Source organism: Setaria italica, chromosome IX, assembly GCF_000263155.2.
Source record: "Setaria italica strain Yugu1 chromosome IX, Setaria_italica_v2.0, whole genome shotgun sequence".
NCBI classification, from domain to species: domain Eukaryota; kingdom Viridiplantae; phylum Streptophyta; class Magnoliopsida; order Poales; family Poaceae; genus Setaria; species Setaria italica.
In genome coordinates this window covers 43,627,132-43,649,457 of record NC_028458.1, presented here as the reverse complement: position 1 = coordinate 43,649,457, position 22,326 = coordinate 43,627,132, and the positions used below count along the sequence as shown (strand labels likewise).

The window sequence follows — 22,326 nt, the reverse complement described above, 5'->3', positions numbered from 1 at the left end:
GTGCTTTGGCACAAAACGTGTTCTCGGTTTCTTTTCCTTTTGTTCCGAATAACGTGTCAGTTGCATGCGACTGTACGCACTCGCCGCTGTCTGTCACTCCAAATATAGAAAAGAACCCGACACCTATAAACCATCGTTGCCCTCCCCACCGATCGCACTAGCAGTCGACTGAAACCGCGCCGAAAGCACTGCTCGATATTCTTGGATCTTGACCACTTCAGTTCCTGGCCTCCAAAACTAGCTGATCGATCGAGTGAGCGGGTGGAACGCAATGGCGAGCTACTCGTCCCGGCGGCCCTGCAACGCATGCAGAACGAAGGCGATGGCCGGGAGCGTGGTCGGCGAGCCGGTGGTGCCGGGGCAGAGGGTGACGGTGCTGACCATCGACGGTGGCGGCATCCGGGGGCTCATCCCCGGCACCATCCTGGCGTTCCTGGAGGCCAGGCTGCAGGAGCTGGACGGGCCGGAGGCGAGGCTGGCGGACTACTTCGACTGCATCGCCGGCACGAGCACCGGCGGGCTCATCACCGCCATGATCACCACGCCCGGCGAGGACAAGCGCCCGCTCTTCGCCGCCAGGGACATCAACCGCTTCTACTTCGACAACTGCCCGCGCATCTTCCCTCAAAGGTGAGCCAGCCATTAATCTTGATCGATCATCCTCTGCACAGGTCATGGCGTCATGCCGTCGAGTGAATTAGAAACATGCATGTGATCGGCGAGCGGTGTGAATGCGTTGTGGCAGTAGGAGCAGTCTTGCGGCGGCGATGTCGGCGCTGAGGAAGCCAAGGTACAACGGCAAGTACCTGCGCAGCACGATCAGGAGCATGCTCGGCGAGACGAGGGTGAGCGACGCGCTGACCAACGTCGTCATCCCCACCTTCGACATCAAGCTGATCCAGCCCATCATCTTCTCCACCTACGACGTACACGTCCATGGCTCCATGCACGCATTCAGCTATATGTTGCACATGGCTCGTGGCTTGACGTTCGGCTCTGTGTCAACCTGCAGGTCAAGAACATGCCACTGAAGAACGCGCTGCTCTCCGACGTGTGCATCAGCACGTCCGCCGCACCGACCTACCTCCCGGCGCACTACTTCCAGATCCAAGACGCCGGCGGCAAGACTCGCGAGTACAACCTCATCGACGGCGGTGTCGCCGCCAACAACCCGGTAATTATATTAACTGCAGCTCCAAGTCTCTATAACACAAATGACACATACTAATTGCTGTTAACCTTGACTAAAATCATGCGCAGACGATGGTCGCGATGACGCAGATCACCAAGATGATGCTGGCCAAGGACAAGGAGGAGCTGTACCCGGTGAAGCCGGAGGACTGCCGCAAGTTCCTGGTCCTGTCGATCGGGACGGGGTCGACGTCCGACGAGGGCCTCTTCACGGCGCGGCAGTGCTCCCGGTGGGGCGTCGTCCGGTGGCTCCGCAACAACGGCATGGCGCCCATCATCGACATCTTCATGGCGGCCAGCTCGGACCTCGTCGACATCCACGCCGCCGTGCTGTTCCAGTCGCTCCACAGCGACGGCGACTACCTCCGCCTCCAGGACACTCGCTCCGCGGCGCCGCCGCGACCGTCGACGCCGCCACGCCTGAGAACATGCGGACGCTCGTCGGGATCGGGGAGCGGATGCTGGCGCAGCGGGTGTCGAGGGTCAACGTGGAGACAGGGAGGTACGAGCCGGTGCCCGGGGAAGGGAGCAACGCCGACGCGCTCGTCGCGCTCGCCAGGCAGCTCTCCGACGAGAGGAGGGCGCGGATCGCGCGCCGCGCAGCCGCCGCATGCGCCGGCGGCTCCAGATGCTGCTCCCCTGTCAAAACTTAGCAGTGATGTACAAACCGCAGATGTTTCGTACTAGTTTTTTTAGTATCAAATTGCTCGATTTTTGTTTTGGGGATTCTGGTCTGGAAGTTGCGGTTTTGCTCTTGTGCATTTCTTTACTCCATTCATGATCTTCCTCTGCATTCGACTTGACGACGCTTTCAATTTGAAGTGTCACAATTGGGCTCCTCCCCTTGGGCCCGGGCCTGGCCTTCTTACCTTAGGCCCTTGTGACTAATGAATGTATGTAAGAAACGTGCGTGATGTGTTGTGACATGCACCATAATTTGGGGACCGTAGCCCAAATAATAAAGAAGGCCGCCACGCCTCCTATCAGGGCCCAGATTGGAGACGACGGCGACCAAAAGCGGGAAACCGGGCGAAAACAAAGCTGTCCAAGACATACAGTTGCGGCTCGAAGCTGAAAACAAAAATAAAAAACATCGGGTCATTAATCTGATAGTCTTTAACTCATAAATCCATAACATTTTAGAAAAATATCGACATGCACCATTATGAAAATAGTCGAAAATACTCTCTCCATTCTCTTTTGATAAAATTAAGATTTTCACAAATGATAGTCCTATTTGCCAACAAGGTGGGCCGCAACAACAATTAAATTGCATCAACAACGAGGAGTCATCACGGCAACCATCGGAGGACTAATGAGAACAATCATTGGAGGACTAATGAGTACATTAGATGATAAGTAGAGTTGTTTTTCTTGATCATTATGTCAAGGTGAAATATCCCTATTGAAAGAGAATTGATGGAGTACCCTTTAAATATATATCTCAGTTACTATGAAAACAAATGTAAAATAATCCCCTATTCTTTATCTAAGCTACTTATTTGTGCCATGACAAAAAAATACTTCAAATAAACTCCTAAATTTACATCTCAGTTACCTAGATCCACCGTTCTTAAAAGTAGAATCAAGTAACCCCTAAATCTGAATCTAAATTACCAAAACATGTCATTATTAAATATTATCCTACACTAATATGTGATTTTGAATTATCTATTTCTTTCATTTCTAATATTAAAAACACTAACTTAAGGTATATATATATATGCATAATTTGTGTCACCATATAGACCTTATATAAATGTATGGAGGTAGCGACGAGAATATCGATTTCTATATTAAAATACATGCAAACAAAGGATTCAATTAAACTTAAACACATACCAAACATATATTGATGTCCTATGCAAAATGAAAGAAAAGAACTATAAGTATAGATAAAAAAAAGTGTATAGATAAAATTCTAATATATGTGTCTCAAAACTATTAGCTCGTGTGGGAAGACGGGTTGATGGAATAGTATATGGCTAATATCTTGCGAAAAATATGGAAATAAACACGGTAGAAAACTATATGGTCTTTATTTCCTCAGCTCATGATAAGTATATACACCGTCTGCCATTTAGAACATTCTGGTAGGCAGCTACTACCTCGCGCTAACAGTTAGTTAACAACTAGTCCATCAACCCGTGCTCCCGCACGGGCTAATATTTTTAGAAGCTATTGTATTTGAAAATTATTTAGAAATTAAACTCCTAGCTAATAATCAAAATTATTTACCTACTACTCTCTTATTTTTTAATACTTCAACATAATACTTATATAGATATGTACCTATCTTTGTCCATTTGTGATTGATTTTTAATTAATAATTACTCTATGCACGTTTTCATTCATATTCGTACTTTTCCATTTTGTATCACACCTCCAATCCTCCATACATTATGTTTAGCATACAAATAAATATTTTTCATCGATTCCTCACATACATGTATAAATGGTCTAAATGGTGGCACTCATCATGTGTATATACTTTAACTTAGTATTTTTATATTAACAATGACATAAATAGGTAATTTAGAATCATATATTAGTTTACTTTTTGACATTTCTGTATGACGCACATGAAGATAATTAGATTAATATTTAGGTGTTTACTTTAGGTTATTTTTAATAACGACACACACGTGGGTAACATAGATAAAATTTTAGAATGATATTTTAAGTTATACTTTATAATGATGTGTATTAGTAAATTGGATGAAGATTATGGGGTTACTTTAGATTATTTTTTATAATAGCTGAGCTCTGTAATTTAGATATAGGTTTAGAGCTCATTTTTGAATATTTTCATAATGACGGTGGTGGGTAACTTTTTAGAAAATATAATAGATCAGTGGCTATGATTATTAGAGTTTACAGGATTGGTGTTTGATATTTTTAATTTTTATGAGAATTTATCTCTTTTTTCTAGCTTGTCTCATGGGAACTAATGCGGAGTCTCCAATGGAAAAAAATGAGACTAAATTGCTACAAAACTACAAACATAAGCTACCTCTCGTTTGTTAAATATTCGAACACAATACTTATGTAGATATATACTTAATATCTTCATCCAATTGTGATAGATTTTAGTTAGTAATTACTCTATAATATTTTCAACCACATTTATAATCTTTAACTTTTCACTTTACACCGCAAAGTATGCGCTTGAATTTGTTTAATGAACCTTAAGTTTGAGATACAATTTTAGCATAGAAATCTATATTCTCATCACTTTATATCCTTATAAATGGTGACACACATCATGCGTGTAGACCTTAATTGTTATATCGTATACCAATAGTGAAATATATAGATGATTTAGAATCATATATTGTTGTATATTTTTAATAAAGGTTATTTGATTCAAATGTAGGGTTACCTCATGTTATTTTTAATAATGGCATGTGTGGGTAATATAGATGCAAATTTAAGAGGTTACTTTAAGTTTTTTAAGTAATATTGGTAGGCAATTCAATTGCAAATTAGGAGGTTATTTTAAATATTGTTTATAATGGCATAAGTGGGTAATTTGGATGAAGATTAGGGGGTTACTTTAGTTTATTTTATATAATGGTAGAAGTGGGTAATTTATATATAGATTTAGGGGATTACTTTAGGCTATTTTCATAATGGCATAGGTGGGTAAATTTTTAGAAAACATAATAGATTCAATAGTTATGATGATTTGAATCTATCGATTGATGGTCGGATGTTTTGCTTTTTTGTGAGAATTTCTAGAATTTCTCTCTTTTTCTAGAGTATCCACCTAGGAATCCTAGGTGGCTTTACCTGGAAGCTTAAATAGGAACCTCCAATTAGTAATAGTAAGATCGTAGATGTGTTAGTTAGAAGCCAAATCGGTTGAGAACTCACACTTGCGATTGTAGTATGGCATTCTTTTGTGGAAAGGCCAGCAAGGTGTGCCATGATAAGCTCGAAAGGAGCCATGGTGTTGGATCCTGGACCACATATATACGTCTGCCGCATGATATACAGCTCGAGTCACTGACAAGTGGGTGATTCGCAAGATCTACAAGTATTGTGTCGTCATGTTGTCCTCATGGTTGGCACGCACGTATAGTACACAGCTCTTTTCTTGCAGACCTCTTCCTGACTTCCCTTACAACGTTCACACACCAATAGGTGGATGTGGATCCCACCTTATTTTATTTTTCCTTCAATTTTCATGCATGCTTTATGTGTAAACCTCTAGTGGAGAGGGGGCCTGCTTCCACAAACACCCTATATACAAATTGATGCATCAATTCAATAAGTTAAGCAGGAACAACTGTAGCGATAGATGACGTTAGTGTGACGTATAATTAAGTTTCGTGGTAGCTGGCTGTAAACCTAGCAAACATAGAATTTCAACGTAGAACAATTTAATTCTCAGCTCGTATGACTAAACAAAACCTCACGTCCTAGACTCCTAGCCGTAGTACGTACGTAACCATTGTTCTATCTATATACAGAGGCCATCCATTGTCTCGATAACGTTACATTTCCACATTCTCCCTTAGAAATTTAAGAATAGATTTCAAAGAATTTTTAAGATTACAGCTAATTCTTGCCATCTTTTCACATGGAAGTTTTGGATACTTTGCAGCCACGCAATGCGCAGCATAATATACGTGCGTCCATGCACGTATATATAGAAGTTTGTAGGGCAAAGCGATAAGCCATAATTCTTCACACGCTGAATCTGTGCAGATTCGGGCTACATCCAGGAGTTAGCTGTGTCCATGTTCAGTGAACCTAGTTACCTGCTAGGTAGGCATGCATGCACATGCACTTTGAGATAGCTTAGTACTACGGCTACTAATCAAGGTAGCTATTTGCACTGAAAAATTAGTGCTAGCCAGTACTGAATTACCTTTAAGCTTAATTGCCTCTGTGCTTCATTCTTCCATTGTAAAACGAATGATGCCAGAGTAGCTTTGTCATAAAGAAAATAGCAACACTAAAATATTGTGGAAACATATTAGAACAATGAATTTCAAAATAGGTGTACAGGGCTTAAATGGACACCTACGACACATGAAGTAACACGAAATGATTAAACCCCAAAAAGGACAAATAAAATGATACAAAGAGATGATAGGGGAGATCCAAACCTAAAACAAACGCAAGCTACAACACAATACATACATGCGATAACAGGTGGCATGCCAGCTAATATAATGCTCCACGCGCAACTCTCAGAGCTTCCTCCCGAGTCCATTCTTGTTGATGAAGGCATGCCCGATGCCTGGGCTGTGTCGCGGAGTCGAGGGGCGGACATCATCGGCATCGACCATGCTGCCTTTGTCACCGTGGATCTCTGATGAAGGAGACACGGTTCCCTCGACCATCCCCTTGGGCACAGAATCACTGCCATGCGATAACAAGGTTCTCCCGTGCATGGTAGTGATGTAGCTAACGGTGGGAAAAGGCCTCCCTTGAGAGGCCAGCAATTGAGAGAACGTAACTAGCAGAGCAAGCAGCAGTAGGGCACTGGTGCAAGTGCTAGGGTTCTTGTTAAGAGCCATTTAATTTCACGCTTGCTCCGATCCTATAGGTTAGCCGTATATATGTAGCTAGCAGCTATATATGTGTAGAGAGGCTACGTACTAGAGGGAGAAGAAAGGAGCCAGAGAGAGATCAGCTTAATTAGGTTTTGGTTGATGCACTTCATCCTCCTCATGGTGGGGGGTCCTATTTATAGAGCGGATCACACCGGCCGGCCAGGTTGTTGGGAAATGCTCCTGTAACAAATTATGTACTGGCGGCGCTACACTGTGGAGCAAACAAAATCTGGTATATAGTGTCATTTATACATATTGCACCTCATATAACCTCCCTTCTCTTAAATAAACCATTTATATACGGTGGCACATATTCAGAGCTAGCTTGTTAATTACTTTCTAACTGATACTTGATGTGAGTTAGTAAGGATTGAAGCATTTCCCATGATTTTTCCTCAACATATAGAACCAGATTTAGTTTCCTTGAAATTTTACAGCACCAAAGCCTTTATTACAATATTGGGATAGAGGAAAAGAAAAAACAAACTGCTACAGGTTATGAGAAGTTGTGTATGCCTGTGATCTGTAAAAGCATTACCGGTAGTAATATAAAATACATATATTTTATAGATAGCTAGAGATCAAGTAACTAGAGAAAATACACAGTTGTATGTCGCCATGTGCATGGCCCTCCTTTGATCTTTTGACCAACCGAATTTCTGTCGGGAAGATCTTGGGGGATATTCTAAATTGATGCTTGAACTTAAGCCATTCTTTAAAACCAGTTCCGGACCAATGGGGAGGCCACGATGGACAATTACTAGTCCATAACTATTAATTGATACAGAGTGTACAGTCCACTTGCACAGCTAGCTATCTGAGAAATCAAGTGACTATAGCCCGATATGTTATAAACTATGAATCTATATATCCTTTCACTAACAGCTTGGCCTTCTGAGTGAGCATTTTGCATTATACATGCATATGGCTGGGTGAGTTGGCCTAGTACTATGCATGGACAATATATATGTTTCTATAAGACATTGTATGCATGCATGGCATCAACGCAAATTAGCATCACGGCCTATTCACCTGGAATGACTACGAATCTTGACCATCCTTTACACTCAGGAGCCTGCTGGTCCTATCAGGTTTAAACCAAATTCCGATCCTACACCTAATATGTGGTTATCACAGAGTGGCTGATCTAAACATATGAAGTTAAGGACATGTAATTGGCTCAAAGCAAAAGGAAAAGGCAACATGTAGCTGGAAAGACACTACATGTAGTGTACATGGTACATGAAGGACAGTTATATCAACGGTAATGCTACAGAACAGACGTCCGGAATCTTAAAAAAAACAGACACCTCGACGTATGTTCCAATAGTTAAACATCAATGTTGCAACTATTTTTTCCGTATGTTTCATAGTGAATGTTGCAGCGGAAATTTTCTTCCCAGAGTCGAAAGACGTAGTCATTTTTCGCATATTTTTTAATGTTGCAACTATAGATTTTCGATGTTGCAGATGTTTTATTTCGATGTTGCAACGGAGTGTCCGATAGGAAAATTCCCATCTATCGGATGTCCGAGCGCTAGTAATGCCGTTATAACGAACCATGCATCAGTTGTGAAAAAATCTTACTACGTGATGCAGTTGGAATCTCCACCCAAGGCGGAGGCCAAAGGTGAATCTTGAAGATCCTCTCCCATGGGAATTAATTACAGAAGTTGTACACTTTCGTATGCTCCTTGAGCTCTGTGGCTCTTGCTATTGCCCTTCATGTTCATCAAGCGCCAATGTTGGGCTCTCAAGTCGCATATTGTATAGGGCTAAAAATACGTAATGGCGGCTATAGTGTCTCTTCGAATGTACTTGGGGCCATCATTTAATTTGGAGCAAACAAGGCTGCAGGCGAAACGGCAGGGCCAGTGGCTCGTTCCTGTCGTTGGAGCTGATGTCCAACTGCCCAGGGAATATACGTACAGAGATCAAATGGCTGCGCCAGTCAGGTTGTTAGTACACAAGCTAGTGGCGACTAATCCCATGCATGTGAAGAAACCTTTGCAATAGTTTTTATTTCTTAGGGTTTTATTTTGACTGGTTAAAAATCGGGTTTGTGGCAGAGATATCTGATTGGAAATGAAGTGTCCTTAGCTTGACAGTTTAGATTCAATAAACTGTGACACGGACCAGCATGTCATTTGTATTTGTACTTAATTTGTGGCAAATGTTGTGTGGTCACAGACACAGTAGTGCTGTACAGTAGCAACAGCTCCGTATGGCGGTGATCTAGCATGTCGCTCGTCATATTTTTAGCAATAACGAAACATTATGCTATACACTACTGATCCCTGTTAGGGACAATACTACATAGACAAATTAGCATGCTACCGCTAGTTTATATATATATCTCCAATTAGTGATGCAATTATGTGAGTATGTCTCGTCACCTCTAGCTAATATACTGAGAGTTAGTGTGCTGTCACTTTTCATGTTCAAACAGTAACTTATTTTTCTAATGAAAAGAACACAGAATAGAAAAAACAGTTGCAGCGTATGTTTGTATCCATGAGAATATATGCCATGATATGATATATGTGATGGTGTTTGAACTCAGAAGCCAGTATACATTTCCAACGATCAGCATCAGATGCGTGCATGGTCTCGTGCCATGCATGAACCTCGAGATGGGATATTCCTACTTCACTTCAGTGCCTGCAGCTACTATACGCTATGTACTTGTGCGCTTATGTTGGGTAGATTCTCCCGGCCGACAATTCATCGGAATTCCTCATGCAGGCACTGCTGTTATGTCCCCCTTCCCTCCTGATTCTCTCAACTTGCACGTACGTCGTCAGATGTGTTAACTGCAGTTTGTGTATTTTATTTGGGAGCGAGGTCACTAATATATAATTACAGAGCATGCATGGCATGTACATATATGCCAAGGAAAATAAATAAATAGATGATCGATAAGTATTTCCCCCTCTCTTTTGTCATTCCAAATTAATAATAAAGATGCAAACGGAAGCAAACACTTGGCTTAGCTTAGATTGACATACAATAGATGCATGAACTTATCATCACGTCTGACATACTGTTATAATCAAGAAAAAGTCAAATTGATCTCTTGAATCTTACACACCGAACGAAGAAGTATTATTGGTTCACTAGACTTTTAGGATATGAAGATAGTCCCAATAATATACACGTTTGATAAATATTTCTGTCTTAATATGTATAAAATGGTTAATATAAGACTGTAGAAATGTACTTTGGTTAATTTGGTAGCGCTATTGATTTTGGTGCGACAAAATCACAATACTTTGATGTTAGGTATATGCTTCAAAATGTTGGAATATACGACAATCTATGGCCACATCGATCCAACATTTGGATCTAGTATTAAGCTACTCTGCCTTTAACTGGTCAGAGAGCCATAAACTGGTCAGAGAGAAAAAGAAGAATACTCTAAGAAACTGTATTGTTACTATCGTGGTCCTACGACGGGGCCATGCATGCATGTCTGTTTAATTTTAAAACAAAATTAAGGGGAAACCCTTTTTCTCCTTGTTTTCTTTCTGTATAAGATCGGGCAATGTTCTGCCGATGGGAAATTTTAATTCCTCCACCATGTGCTAGAGACATACTGTAATGCTCTTTGGAGTACTGTGCATCTTACTTAATGTGGGTATACTGCTCTTCAGTTTCCTATAAATAGGCATGACCTCGCTTAGGAGGTTGCAGCCATCCATCAGCAAGCGATAGGTAGTTTTAAGTAACTGCACCTTAGCTCTTGGATTAGCTAGGATCAACCCTTTCTCCACGACAAATGGCCCTTAACAAGTCATCTAACAACATGAGCAAAGCTGCTCTAATGGTGGTTGTCCTACTTCTAGCCTCTCAAATCATTCCATCTCACGGCACTCCCCTGATAGTAAATAGAAGACACCTATTGCAGTCAGCTTCCACCACAAAAGGGATGATGGAAGGCACGATCACTCCAACAGAGGGCGGTGTTCCGGCAGCGACAGAGGACGTTCGCCCCACTACACCGACCCACAGCCCCGGGATCGGTCATGCATTCACCAACAACAAGATTGGGAGGAAGCTGCTTATGATCAGTCAATGATGAAATTGAAGTGTGCCTCGGAGAACAGCAGTTCTCTTGTTGATTAGTCCTAGCTTTGTTCCCCTTCCATCTCATTGTTGTACCGTACCTTCTGTCTTAATTACTTTTTGTTATAATTTGTTAGCTATATGATTATTAGAATAATGTGTAGATTTTCCAATGATCATCTGTATCAATCAAAAAACCAAATGAAAGTATGTCGTTTTTGTCATTTTCCTGTGGTCTCTTTGCAAGTTTCTCTTACACCTAGATCTGAGTTGCATTCATCATGCGCCACATTGTATGCAAGTTATGTATGCTCGAGTTGTTGAACTGAACATTGTATATGTAAACTCACATGAAGCGGTATGTAGGTCGACGTATATAGCCAGTCGCCAGCCATATATATGGAGAGACTTAGGTTGTTTGTACCGTTGTATATGCATCACAGATGAGAATCACTCTCCAACACACACACACACACACACACAATGCGAGCCTATAAAAGTTTTCAAATTTGTTTTCATGATGCAGCACTTCACTTTCACGGTTGAAGCCGCCTCAGAATAAGGCATGCGTTCACCACCAACTTCCACTTCACTAGTGGTACAATGATTCTGTGATGCTTTTGATAAGCAAATAGAGCGAGTTGGCCATTATTATTGCTACAAGTAAATACTTAAAAAAGGGTGCTAACTGAAACCACCATGTTAATAAGATTTATTATAAACAAAGCCTAATTAAAATAGCCCATTATTCTAGCTAGCATGGTTTGTTCCGCGTTACTAATTTGAGGAGCGGAGCGCCGTCCAGCTGTCCAGGCAACAGAAGAGGTGCATAATTGAGGAGTCTCCCGAAGCCTCTGCTGCGGCTATAAAACGAGAAGCTGGGCGAAGCATTCAATATCATCGAAGAAGCGAAGGCACCACCAGACCAGAAGAAGCAGAAGACCTCCACCCACACTCCACTCACAAAATACTCTATGAAGACATCCACCACCTTGGAAGTGCTCTGAAGGATACCCACCATTAGTAGTAACACCCCACTACCGTTGTAGTGACATCCCTAGGGTGAAAGCAGTGAATGTCGTGTGCGCAGAGAAGTTCCCTTCGGGTGGAACTGCCTGGGGAAACGGTAGAGCCTGAGTCCTGTGTGCTCGTGGCTGGGGACGGTGAGGATGAAAACCAGGCTTGCCTGGTTCTAAAGCGAGCCAGCGACGCATGCGGTGAGTACCGAGTAGGAGTGACACAAAGCATAGCAGCACGACAGGCTGAATCCTTGGTCTCGCCAACCCGCAAGATCCTGCGAATCGATGTAATTAAGCAATACGCCTAATCATGCACCCGCGCATACCATACCTACTGAATAGTTGCTGAAAGCGACCCCGAATAGTTGCTCAATAGTGCAGAATAGTGAGCAAATAGTGCTGCCATTTTTGCTCATCCTGAGGTGCTCCACCCACTCGCGGTGAGTGCCCGAGCACTGTTCATATTCCTAATTTGAATAGGGTGCTGAATTTGAATAGTGCCTCTCAATTTGAATAGTAACCAGCGAATTTGAATAGTGCAGTGAATAATTTAGTAATCTAAAGCTTTAACTCGCTTGATTCCATATATATTATATATATAGGGAGAGTATACTCTACAGGTGGGCATAGAATAGCTTATTCTGTGGCCAGCCCATCCAACATACAAGAATGGACATATCAATTCTAGCAAATTGACTACATCGTTGTCAGAACCATTCAAGTTGTTGTAACCATTCTAGTATGTTGGATGGGCTGGCCACAAAATAAGCTATTCTAATTTTAAGACCGGCCATAGAGTACACTCTCCACGCACACATATATATGTATATGTATATGTATGTATGTATGTGTATATATATGTATGTATATATATCATGAGTTTAGTTTCAGCGTGAATCTAAAACATCAAATACTAGTGAAGCGAAGGGCCGAAGGCTGCCGACGACCAAGTTATTTGTATGTTGGCACATGATAAATCAGCCCCTTTTGACAACATAGTTTCTTAAGTGTTCCATAAAAGTTATTTAAACCAAAGATGTTTAATTTCTTTCTCTTGTGAGACTATATATATTTCCTTAATATAAAGAAAGTTGAGTGGCCTATATATTCAATTTTCGCAAGATAAGTTAAGATATAGTAGAAGATAGTATCCGTACCGGCATATACTAGCTATGAACTTGAAAAGCAGCTTTTTATATGTATATAAAAAAAGATGCAAAGCAGCTATGTCCGACCTTGTACACTGTGCTTAATTATTCAATCTGCTGCAAGCAGCAACCGTACGTCCAACTGGAACTGAATTTCTTATGCTTAGCTGCGGTTAACGTACTCCGCCAGATCAGATTCAAATCGCACCTAGTGGGGAGAGACGCATGCATGCGTGCGTACGTGCATCATGCCTGCAGCTTTTCTCCCCTCGTCTTTGGGAACTCATTATAAAACAGGGGCCGAATCAGACGTCGAATATCCCTTCGATTGCGCCTTTGGTCATGTGGGCTGCTAGCTGGGAGCTGGCTGGCTCTCTTTCTAGCTAGGCAAAAGCACTAGGATCCAGTCTCGAGGTGTACTTGCTTGGGATTGTTTCAAGTACCTGGGTGTACTTGTATATGAGTTGCTGTGCTCAGAAAAAAGTAACAACCCTTGCACGTTCATGACTACTCATGCACGTTACGTTGTCGTCCGTCGTCGTCTGTGACTGTCGTCATATGCACTGATGCACCGTACCTGCTGCCGACTGTGACGACTGTGAGACAACCCTTGCTCTCTCGGAGAGCCATGCATTGTCGATCATTGCATAGTCATCAAATTAAACAGGAACAGGGAGAAAGGAATGCTAGCAGTGGCCACATGCAATGATGCATGACCTAGCTCGATCGATCAGCTGGCTCTGCACACGCACGAGCAAAGGCAAAGCTAAAAGCTACGCGACGACGTACGTGTGCGCCCGCCGCCAACGTCTCGGGGGACGTCGTCGTGGGCATCGCATGCGCGCACGTGACACCTCGGTCGACCAGTTCTTCGTTTGACGCCGTCAGGATGGTCTCAACCATAGATTTTTTAGGAGTAAATGCTAATAGAATATGCGATCAATGTCGGCGGCCCGCTTGGAATATTCAGCCGCACCGACAAATATACTCGCAAAGTACGTACAATAACACCCTAGCTAGGCGCTAGCTCTTTTCAGTTGAGACATTATGTTTATTTAGGTCCTGTTTGTTTGGTTCCATGGGATTAAGGACCTGTTTGTTACCGTGAACTAAAGTTAAACTCCACCTATTTTAGCATCTTTTAGTCTCTAAAGTGTCAAACAACTCCTTTTAGTCTTTAAAGTGTCAAACAGGTGGACTAAAATGTAGACTAAAGCCTTTAGTCCTTTAGTCCAAGAGGGGTGGACTAAAGTGGACTAAAAGTCTTTGGAGACACCCCTGCCCCTCATTACTCCCCATCCCACCCGTCCGAACCCTACCCCTTCCCGCCACCAGCGCTCTCTTCATCTAGAAGTGTCGCCGCTTGCTCCCATCCCTACTCCCGCCGCTCGCTCCCCACGCCGCCGCCGCCCCCCCTCTCGTACCTATGCCGGAGCCACCGCCCCCGCTCCTCCCCACGCCGAGCGGCATGCGGGGGCACAAGCAGGCGGCCTCCGGGTGCGGGCCCGGCGCGGAGTGGAGCGGCGCCACCCAGCAGGAACAGCGCCTGTTGGCGCGGGGTGGAGCAGCGCCAACGGCTGGAGCGGGTGGTTTTTTTTATTTTTTTGGAAACTTTTTAGTCCCAGTTGGGAACACCAACCGGAACTAAAGGGGGTCTTTAGTCCCAGGTGAATGATCCGAGACTAAATGACCCCCTTTTTATCTCGAATAATTAGTCCCGGATGGATTTTTAGGATCTATGACCCTTACCAACCGGGACTAAAGGTCCATTTTCCACCAGTGCAAATAGGGGCTTAGTCCCTCCCTTTCGGTCTCTTTTAGTCCCTAGACTTCCAAACAGAGGGACTAAATGGAGGACTAAAGGGATTAGACTAGGCATTAGTCCTCTAGTCCCTTGGGGTGACTAAAGGGGACTAAAGATCCAGGAGCACACCCCTTGCCCATCATTATTATCCCGTTCCCACCCGTTCCTTATTTATTTTGTGCTTTGATCATCTACTTTAATGGCTTTTAGTCCCTGGATCCAAATAGGGTAGGGACTAAGGGACTAAAGAACAAACAGACACTTAATTATTATCGTACACTATGGCAGCTAGCTAATGCTTTTGCAGCGTGTAGTCTTAAGAATGTGCTTGTAGTTGGAAAGATAACAATATTCAAACATCAGTGGTGAAAGATTCTTGCGCGCGTAAAGTTTGGAATCTCGTCCTTCCGATCCTAAGGTGGAGGCTCGAGGTGAATCTTTGTAGATTCTCCATACACTTGCCAGAGCCGTGGGAGCTAACAACAGTAGGCGGGCAGCTAGGTACTTTCTTTCCCGGCCTGGACCCCATCACGTATCAAACGCACCATCACACATGGCACGCAATAAACCGTTGTGTCTTGCACAGTATATATCGTTTACTTGTATGCTTTCATGAGCTCTGTAGTAGATGCTGCTTTTTGCTCTTCGTGCTCCTCTACTTTTGAGCTTGCAAGCTGCACTATTTAAGACTAAAATAAAATAAGATCGACAATGGCGGCTCAACTGGCTTTTTGAGTGTACTTAGGGCCGCCAGACAAGGTCTGAAAGCTAAATGGCAAAAGCCGGTGCGCCTTGATGTTGTCGTCGTTGGTGGACAACAACTGCGTCCAAGTCTATACACACACACACTACAAGCCTATAGAGACGACGATGGCTGCGCCAGCGCCGCCGGTCAAGCTAGTGGCGGCTATTATCTCCCATGCATGTGAAGGAACTTTTGCTTTGAACAGATCAGTAATTATTTTTTTTTCTTATAAGTGTACGTACTTTGATCGGTTTAAAAATCAGTTTGTGGCAGAGATCTGGTAGCACATGAACTTGACCACCTTGACTGTTTAGATTGACTACAAAATGTCGTCCTAGCTGTCTAGCTAGCAAGCTAAGTCATGGATGCATGTTACTCAAGTGCAAGTGGTTGGCAAAGTCCTTTTTAGATTCTTTTTTCTCAATTCATGTCATCATCTTTTTCTATGCACGTACATGTATCAGCCTACCTAGGTTGATTGAGCATGAATCTAGCTAAGTACTTAGACGCCTCTGCGTTCATGGTTAAACTACATAGCCATGCGAGTAGGCGATCGACCTGCATGCACGCTCGCATGCACTCGGCCGTCACTTTGGAACTGCATGGCACGCATGTGTGAGGGCCTCATGGCACATTGGCACGTACGGTACGGCGCTCGAGGTGGAATATTCCTTGTTCGGTACTGTGATCGAATAGCATTTATGCACGTACGGTAGATTCATCATTCTTCAAGCTAGCCGGTCGGCATTTCGTCTGGATTCATCATGGAGGGCACCGCGATGTTATGTCCTGGGCCTCCTACACCGCTTGATTCCTTCTCAACTTGCCACTAAACAAAAATTATGCTTCCTTATAAACATTGATGCGCGATCGTCGTATTGTGAGTTCAGGCCGGTATCTGATCTTGAGGTGGCTTCATGCAAGGAAGTCTTACATCCTGTTTAAATCTCTTATTTTTCTTGGCTGGTTTCACCTGAAACATATTTCTTTACCAAAATTGGGTGGCAAAGTTTATTTCTTTACCTTTTATTGCCGCCTGTTTATTTCTGATATTTTTATAATAGCAAACAAACTGAAACTACAATATAATGAACAGAATTATACTGAACATGGCCCTCGGTGGGGTTGATAATCATGCAACTGCAGAAAACTTAAAGCGTTTACCTTTACAAGTACCTATCATGAAAACCTTGTGTATATAGAATCAACCGCAAACTGCAAAATTAATGTAACAGCATAAACTATACATACTAGCTAGACATATGAAAGTGTATCAAATAACTAAATAAGCATAGCAGAGCTAGGACATGCATGTCTAAAAGTCAAGGGTTTGAGTTAACTTGCTTTCTCTCAGGTAGTTTGAGCTGCGATATAATAAGCATACTCCCTCCGTACTCGCAAAGGAAGTCGTTTTGGACAGCGACACGGTCTCCAAAGTATTACTTTGACTCCTTGTTTTTATAAAAATATTTATCAAAAAGTGATATATGTATATTTTTATGAAAGTATTTTTCAAGACAAATCTATTTATATGGCTTTCACATTTCCAAACTCAACAACTTAAAAGTTATTCATGATTTATATTCCCAATGTTTGACCCAAGTCTTGTCCAAAACGACTTCCTTTGCGAGTATGGAGGGAGTATTCCTTTTGTTCAGGGGACCAACTTAAAAGGGCCCAAACTAGGGAATCATCATAGATTCTTCAATATCCAATAACATAAGTAACTCTTCTGAAGTATGGTACCAAACGTAGTACAAACTGGTCAGGCATGTGTACATTCTGCTTGACTCTAACTGTATATGCAACATTTAAAATTATAGTACTGTTACCATCGTGGTCCTACGACAGGGCCATGCTTGTCTGTTGAAATTCCAAAGAAAAGTTAAGTGGAAACCCTTTCTCCTTTTTTTTTTTGCGAATAGGACATCCTTTGTCTTTGCATCTCTTCTCTATAAGATCGATCAGACAATGTTCTGCCAAATGTGAAAATATCAATTCTTCCACCATGTGTTAGACATACTGCAGTAATGCCAACTTATATATTAGTATTGTACATGGTCTTTGGAGCACTGTGCATATTTCTTAATAGGTATAATCAGTTGATGTCTGGTCTTCAAATTCCTATAAATAGGCACTTAGGAGGTTGCAGCCATCCATCAGCAAACGATAGCTATAGCTTGAAGTAACTGCATCCCAGCTCTTAGGTTAGCTATGGCACTGTACAAGTCATCTAACAACATGAGCAAAGTTGCTCTAATGGTTGCCGTCCTACTTCTAGCCTCTCAAATCACGTCATCTCACGGCACTCCTCTGATAGTAAATAGGAGATACCTGTTGCAGTCAGCTGCTACCTCTGCTTCCACTATGAAAGGGATGATCGAGGGCACGACCACTCCCACAGATGGCGGCGGCGCTCAGGGGGCGACAGAAGATGTTCGTCCCACTACACCGACCCACAGCCCCGGGATCGGCCATGCATTCATCAACAACAAAATCGGGAGGAAGCTTCTTACACTGTCAGTCTATGATATATAACTGCCTCGAAGAAGAGCTTTGTTAATCAGTCCTAGCTTTGTCCTTCTTCCTATTATGTTTTTTCTCTTTCTTTTGTAGTAACTTGGTTGCTTCATGATTATCGGAATTTGTTGATTTTCCACCCCGCTGTATCGATCTAAGAAAAAGAAAAAAAAATATGTAATTTAATTTCTTATTTACATGTTTCTGTTTACTACTGCTTGAGATAAAAGCAACTTGCCTACGCCATTGTATGCAAAATGCGTACATACATGACGGTTACAGTTATGTCTTGCTATATAAAACCGTACATGTGGTAGGCTTTTTGTTTGGAACGAGACCGTTGACCCATTATTCTTCCTTTGTTCCTAAAAAACATTTACCAGCTCCCTTATTTTAAACTTTTACATGGTTCTTCAGTGTCGCTGTCATACGTACAGTACTGCATGCATGATACAACTGCCAATAAGAACATAGTATTAGCATTTGACACTAACATGCGAGGTGGCCTGCGAGAATATGCCGTCTCACATGAAACTGTCAATATGGTGTACATGCATAGCTCACTCTACGTACGTAAACTTCATAACGGCTATAGCTGACAAACATAGCTTGCAACACTTCACGAAAACATCAACGGAAATACGCATATATAACATTTCTTTAGACCTGATGTTGTACGTACAAAGCAGCGACAAATTAAAGTAGTGAATAGACCGAATCTGGTGATGATTTTGATAATCAAATGGAGAGTTACTAGTGCTTGAAATCAACATATTTTACAATTATCGCCCTAGCTTGGGCCCTTGTATTAACAACAACCTCAAGTAAACACTTGGATGTTGATGATTATATCCATGGTCATAGACGACATTGAAAACTAAATTAGTTTCAATTGAAGACCGTCATTTACAATATGTATCATGACTTCAGTTTCAAGAAGAGTGTAAACTTCAAAATGCTCACCAAAAGGCTAAATTACTTGAGATGATGTGGTGATAACTAACCATATGATAATATGAATTACATATTTATTGATATATATATATGTGTGCGCGCGCACGCGCGCGCGCCTGTATGCACACATGAATACATGGTGGTGGAAAATTGCATTCATGCCACCATCAAGGGCATTGTTTTTCCAACTATAAAATCACCCCTCCCTCCAATATAATTCTTCTATATATATACCAAAGTTATCACCTTACATCTCCCTCATTATGTCACCTCCAGCATGAAACACCATCAACTGCCCGTCTACCCCAAACCTCAATCCCTTCACCGAAGGCTACAGATCATCCTGTAGTGCCACACACCCAAGTTCATCTGCCATTACTTGTTGGAATCGTCCGTCACTGGAAGAGAACTGAAGAAACTAAATGTTGTAGATAAAGTAGATGAGTATTTGGTTTAAGCGTTGCACCTTCTCCGTGCTATGCTGCATGTTATATAGGGCCGGGAACAACCCCTGGCGTGGTTTACATCACGGGTAATAGACTTTGAACCGAGATCTCCTATTTACATGAGTTATCTATTAGGTTATCTAAACTAACTCGGTACAAGTCTGCTGCATGCGTGTTACACAAGATACATATCATTTAGCAAAGGTGGCATGGAATTGAAGGGAGATGGAAAGTACCCGGAGTGGTATACTTAATTAGAAGAAATTGTGGATGTTTTGGTGGTATGGATGTATACAGAGAATTTTTTATAGCATGGATGAAAACCAACCTAGAATTGGTGGTATAAATTTTATCGTCTTGAAGGTTGGTCATGCATGACAGATTGATAACATATTTAATCGGGTGCTCCATTAGGAAGTAGTTATTACACATTTTCTTTCTTTGGTTTGAACATACTAAACAATAAAAAAGAGAGAGTCCGTGGTGCAATATGTTTTTGGTGCACCCCCGTACGTACTTAAAAGCAGCTGTTCTAAAATTGAAATTGAGCTTGCTGTATGATGATCAATCAACCAGAATGCAAGCACCAAATGTCCAACTGACACTACGGGAAACAGTTAAAATACCGAGTGTTTTTTATTTGCCGAGTGCTTTATTTCGAGCACTCGGAAAAGAAAGTGTTTGCCGAGTGTTTCCGTGAAAGCACTCGGCAAACATTCTACACTCGGCAAAGCCATAAACGACACTCGGCAAACAAATGACACTCGGCAAATCTTCACCGCATGACCGGCACGTGCGACCTCCGTTAGGGGGGCATGCTGGACGTTAGTCCTTCGCCGAGTGTCTGTCACAGACACTCGGCAAAGTTCCAGGTTTGCCGAGTGCTTCGCTCGACACTCGGCAAAGCCATAACTTTGCCGAGTGTTTTTTGCAACACTCGACAAAACCAAAACTATTTTTCCCTCCTCCACCCTCCACACTTTTTCTACTCCCCACGTACGACATTTGGCACTGCATGTTAGAAGGTGGTCTATTTCTTGGTCTGTTGGCTATATTTAATGAATTAATTTTATTTAGAGTAATCTGTTCATTTAAGTCAAATTTGAACTGCAAGTGATTGAAATAATGGAATAAAATGAGTGAAAAAAATCATATTCATGTTATTGAGTCCGAATTGAGTCGAACATTTTGTTCAGAAAACACGACCATGAACGTGTGGTCGAATGATTTTTAAATTCTAAAAAAACAAACGAAGTATGAAAATCATGAGATTTGTCAAGATACCATGATATCATATGTGGAGGCTGTGGTAAAAAAAATTCAGAAGGTTTCGCACGATTTGTGACGTATGATACTTACAAATCGAAGCATCTCCGGAGAAGATTCGTAGAAGTTAGAAGGATCCGGTAAGATTTTGAGTCCAACTGACACTTGAATTTAGGTTTGACTTCAAAATTTTTTATATAGGCAATAGACAACATAGATTGGTTCATGTCAAATTTTAGGAATTTTTCAGATCCGTTTGATAATTTTTATTTATTAACTGCAATTATAGAATTTTAATAGATATAAATTCAATTTGAGCTTTAACTCCATGAAATAATGCAGGCTGCCGGGTGACCCATGTTTGCCAAGTGTCCAAGCCTCTGACACTCGGCAAATGTTAAGCTGTTTGCCGAAGCCCCTGACACTCGGCAAACTTTAAGGTGTTTGCCGAGCGCCAAGCCTCCGACACTCAGCAAACTTAAGGTGTTTGCCGAGTGTCTTCCGTCTTACACTCGGCAAACTAGCCGTTACCTTGGACGCCGTTAACCCCCTTTTCGCCGAGTGTTTATCTTCGCCGAGTGTTTTTTTACCTTTGACAAACCTTTTGCCGAGTGCCCGATGTTTAACACTCGGCAAACACTTGTTTGCCGGCGGAAAATTCGCCGAGTGTTTTTGTCTTTGCCAAGTGCATGCGACACTCGGCAAAGTTACTGTTTCGCGTAGGCCGGTGAAACTGAATTGATTACTGTAGCTGCGGTTAGCGCTCTCTAGATTCGAGCCAGCTAATCGCACGTAGTGGAGAGCAGCATGCGCGCGTACGAGTGCATCAGCTTTTATTTGCAACTACTACCTGACAGAAAAATTTGTCGACTAGAGCTTCTCCATTGTCCTTGGAACTCATTAGAAAAGGATTATTTTTGCTGCCGATAGGTCGCGGGTCAGACGTAAAATATCCTTCCCTTTGCTTTGCTCCTGTGCTAGAGCTCTCTTTTTAGGTAAAAATGTAGTGCCACGACCATGCATGCTGCAGCCAGCCGTGCATGTCTAGACATCTAGGATCCAGGTCTCGAGATGCATTATACACTAATTAACAGTTTGAGATTACTTTTTTTAAGTACTTCGGGTGTACTTCTATATGAGTTTGTACCAAGATGGAGCAGTCAAAAGGACTCGCGTGCACATGTTACATTGTCCTTGTTGCATGCCTGGCACCCACCGTGAGACGACCCTGGCTCTCTCGGAGAGCCATTGCCATGCTTGCATAGGCATCAACACATGCATGCAGCACAGCAGCAGGAAGAAGAAGTCCCTGTGTCACATGCAGATGCATATATGACCTAGCTAGCTGAGCTGGCCGTACACGCACGAAGCAAACTAAAGCTAAGCGTACGTGTGCGGCCGCAAACTCTCGGGGGGCGTGCATGGCATCGCATGTGCGCATGTGAGTATGTGACACCTCGGTCGATCAGTTTGTCGTCGTTGCCGACATTCCGCCAAGATGGCCGCAACCATATATAGATTGAAGTAGCACCAGAACATGACGAATCGTCAAACATTGTGATAAAAAAAACATAGTAGCTAACATGGTAGTAGTACCTAAC

At 42.5% G+C, this 22,326-nt stretch overlaps 1 protein-coding gene across 1 annotated transcript; it reads left to right on the top strand.

The window, feature by feature from the left end:
- Positions 1-322: 322 nt before the first annotated feature.
- On the top strand, positions 323-1,844 carry LOC101781100 (patatin-like protein 1). The gene is given in 5 exon segments (XM_022829774.1): positions 323-630; positions 734-926; positions 1,013-1,174; positions 1,261-1,567; positions 1,570-1,844. Coding segments are annotated over 5 exon segments (1,245 nt in total).
- Positions 1,845-22,326: the final 20,482 nt, after the last annotated feature.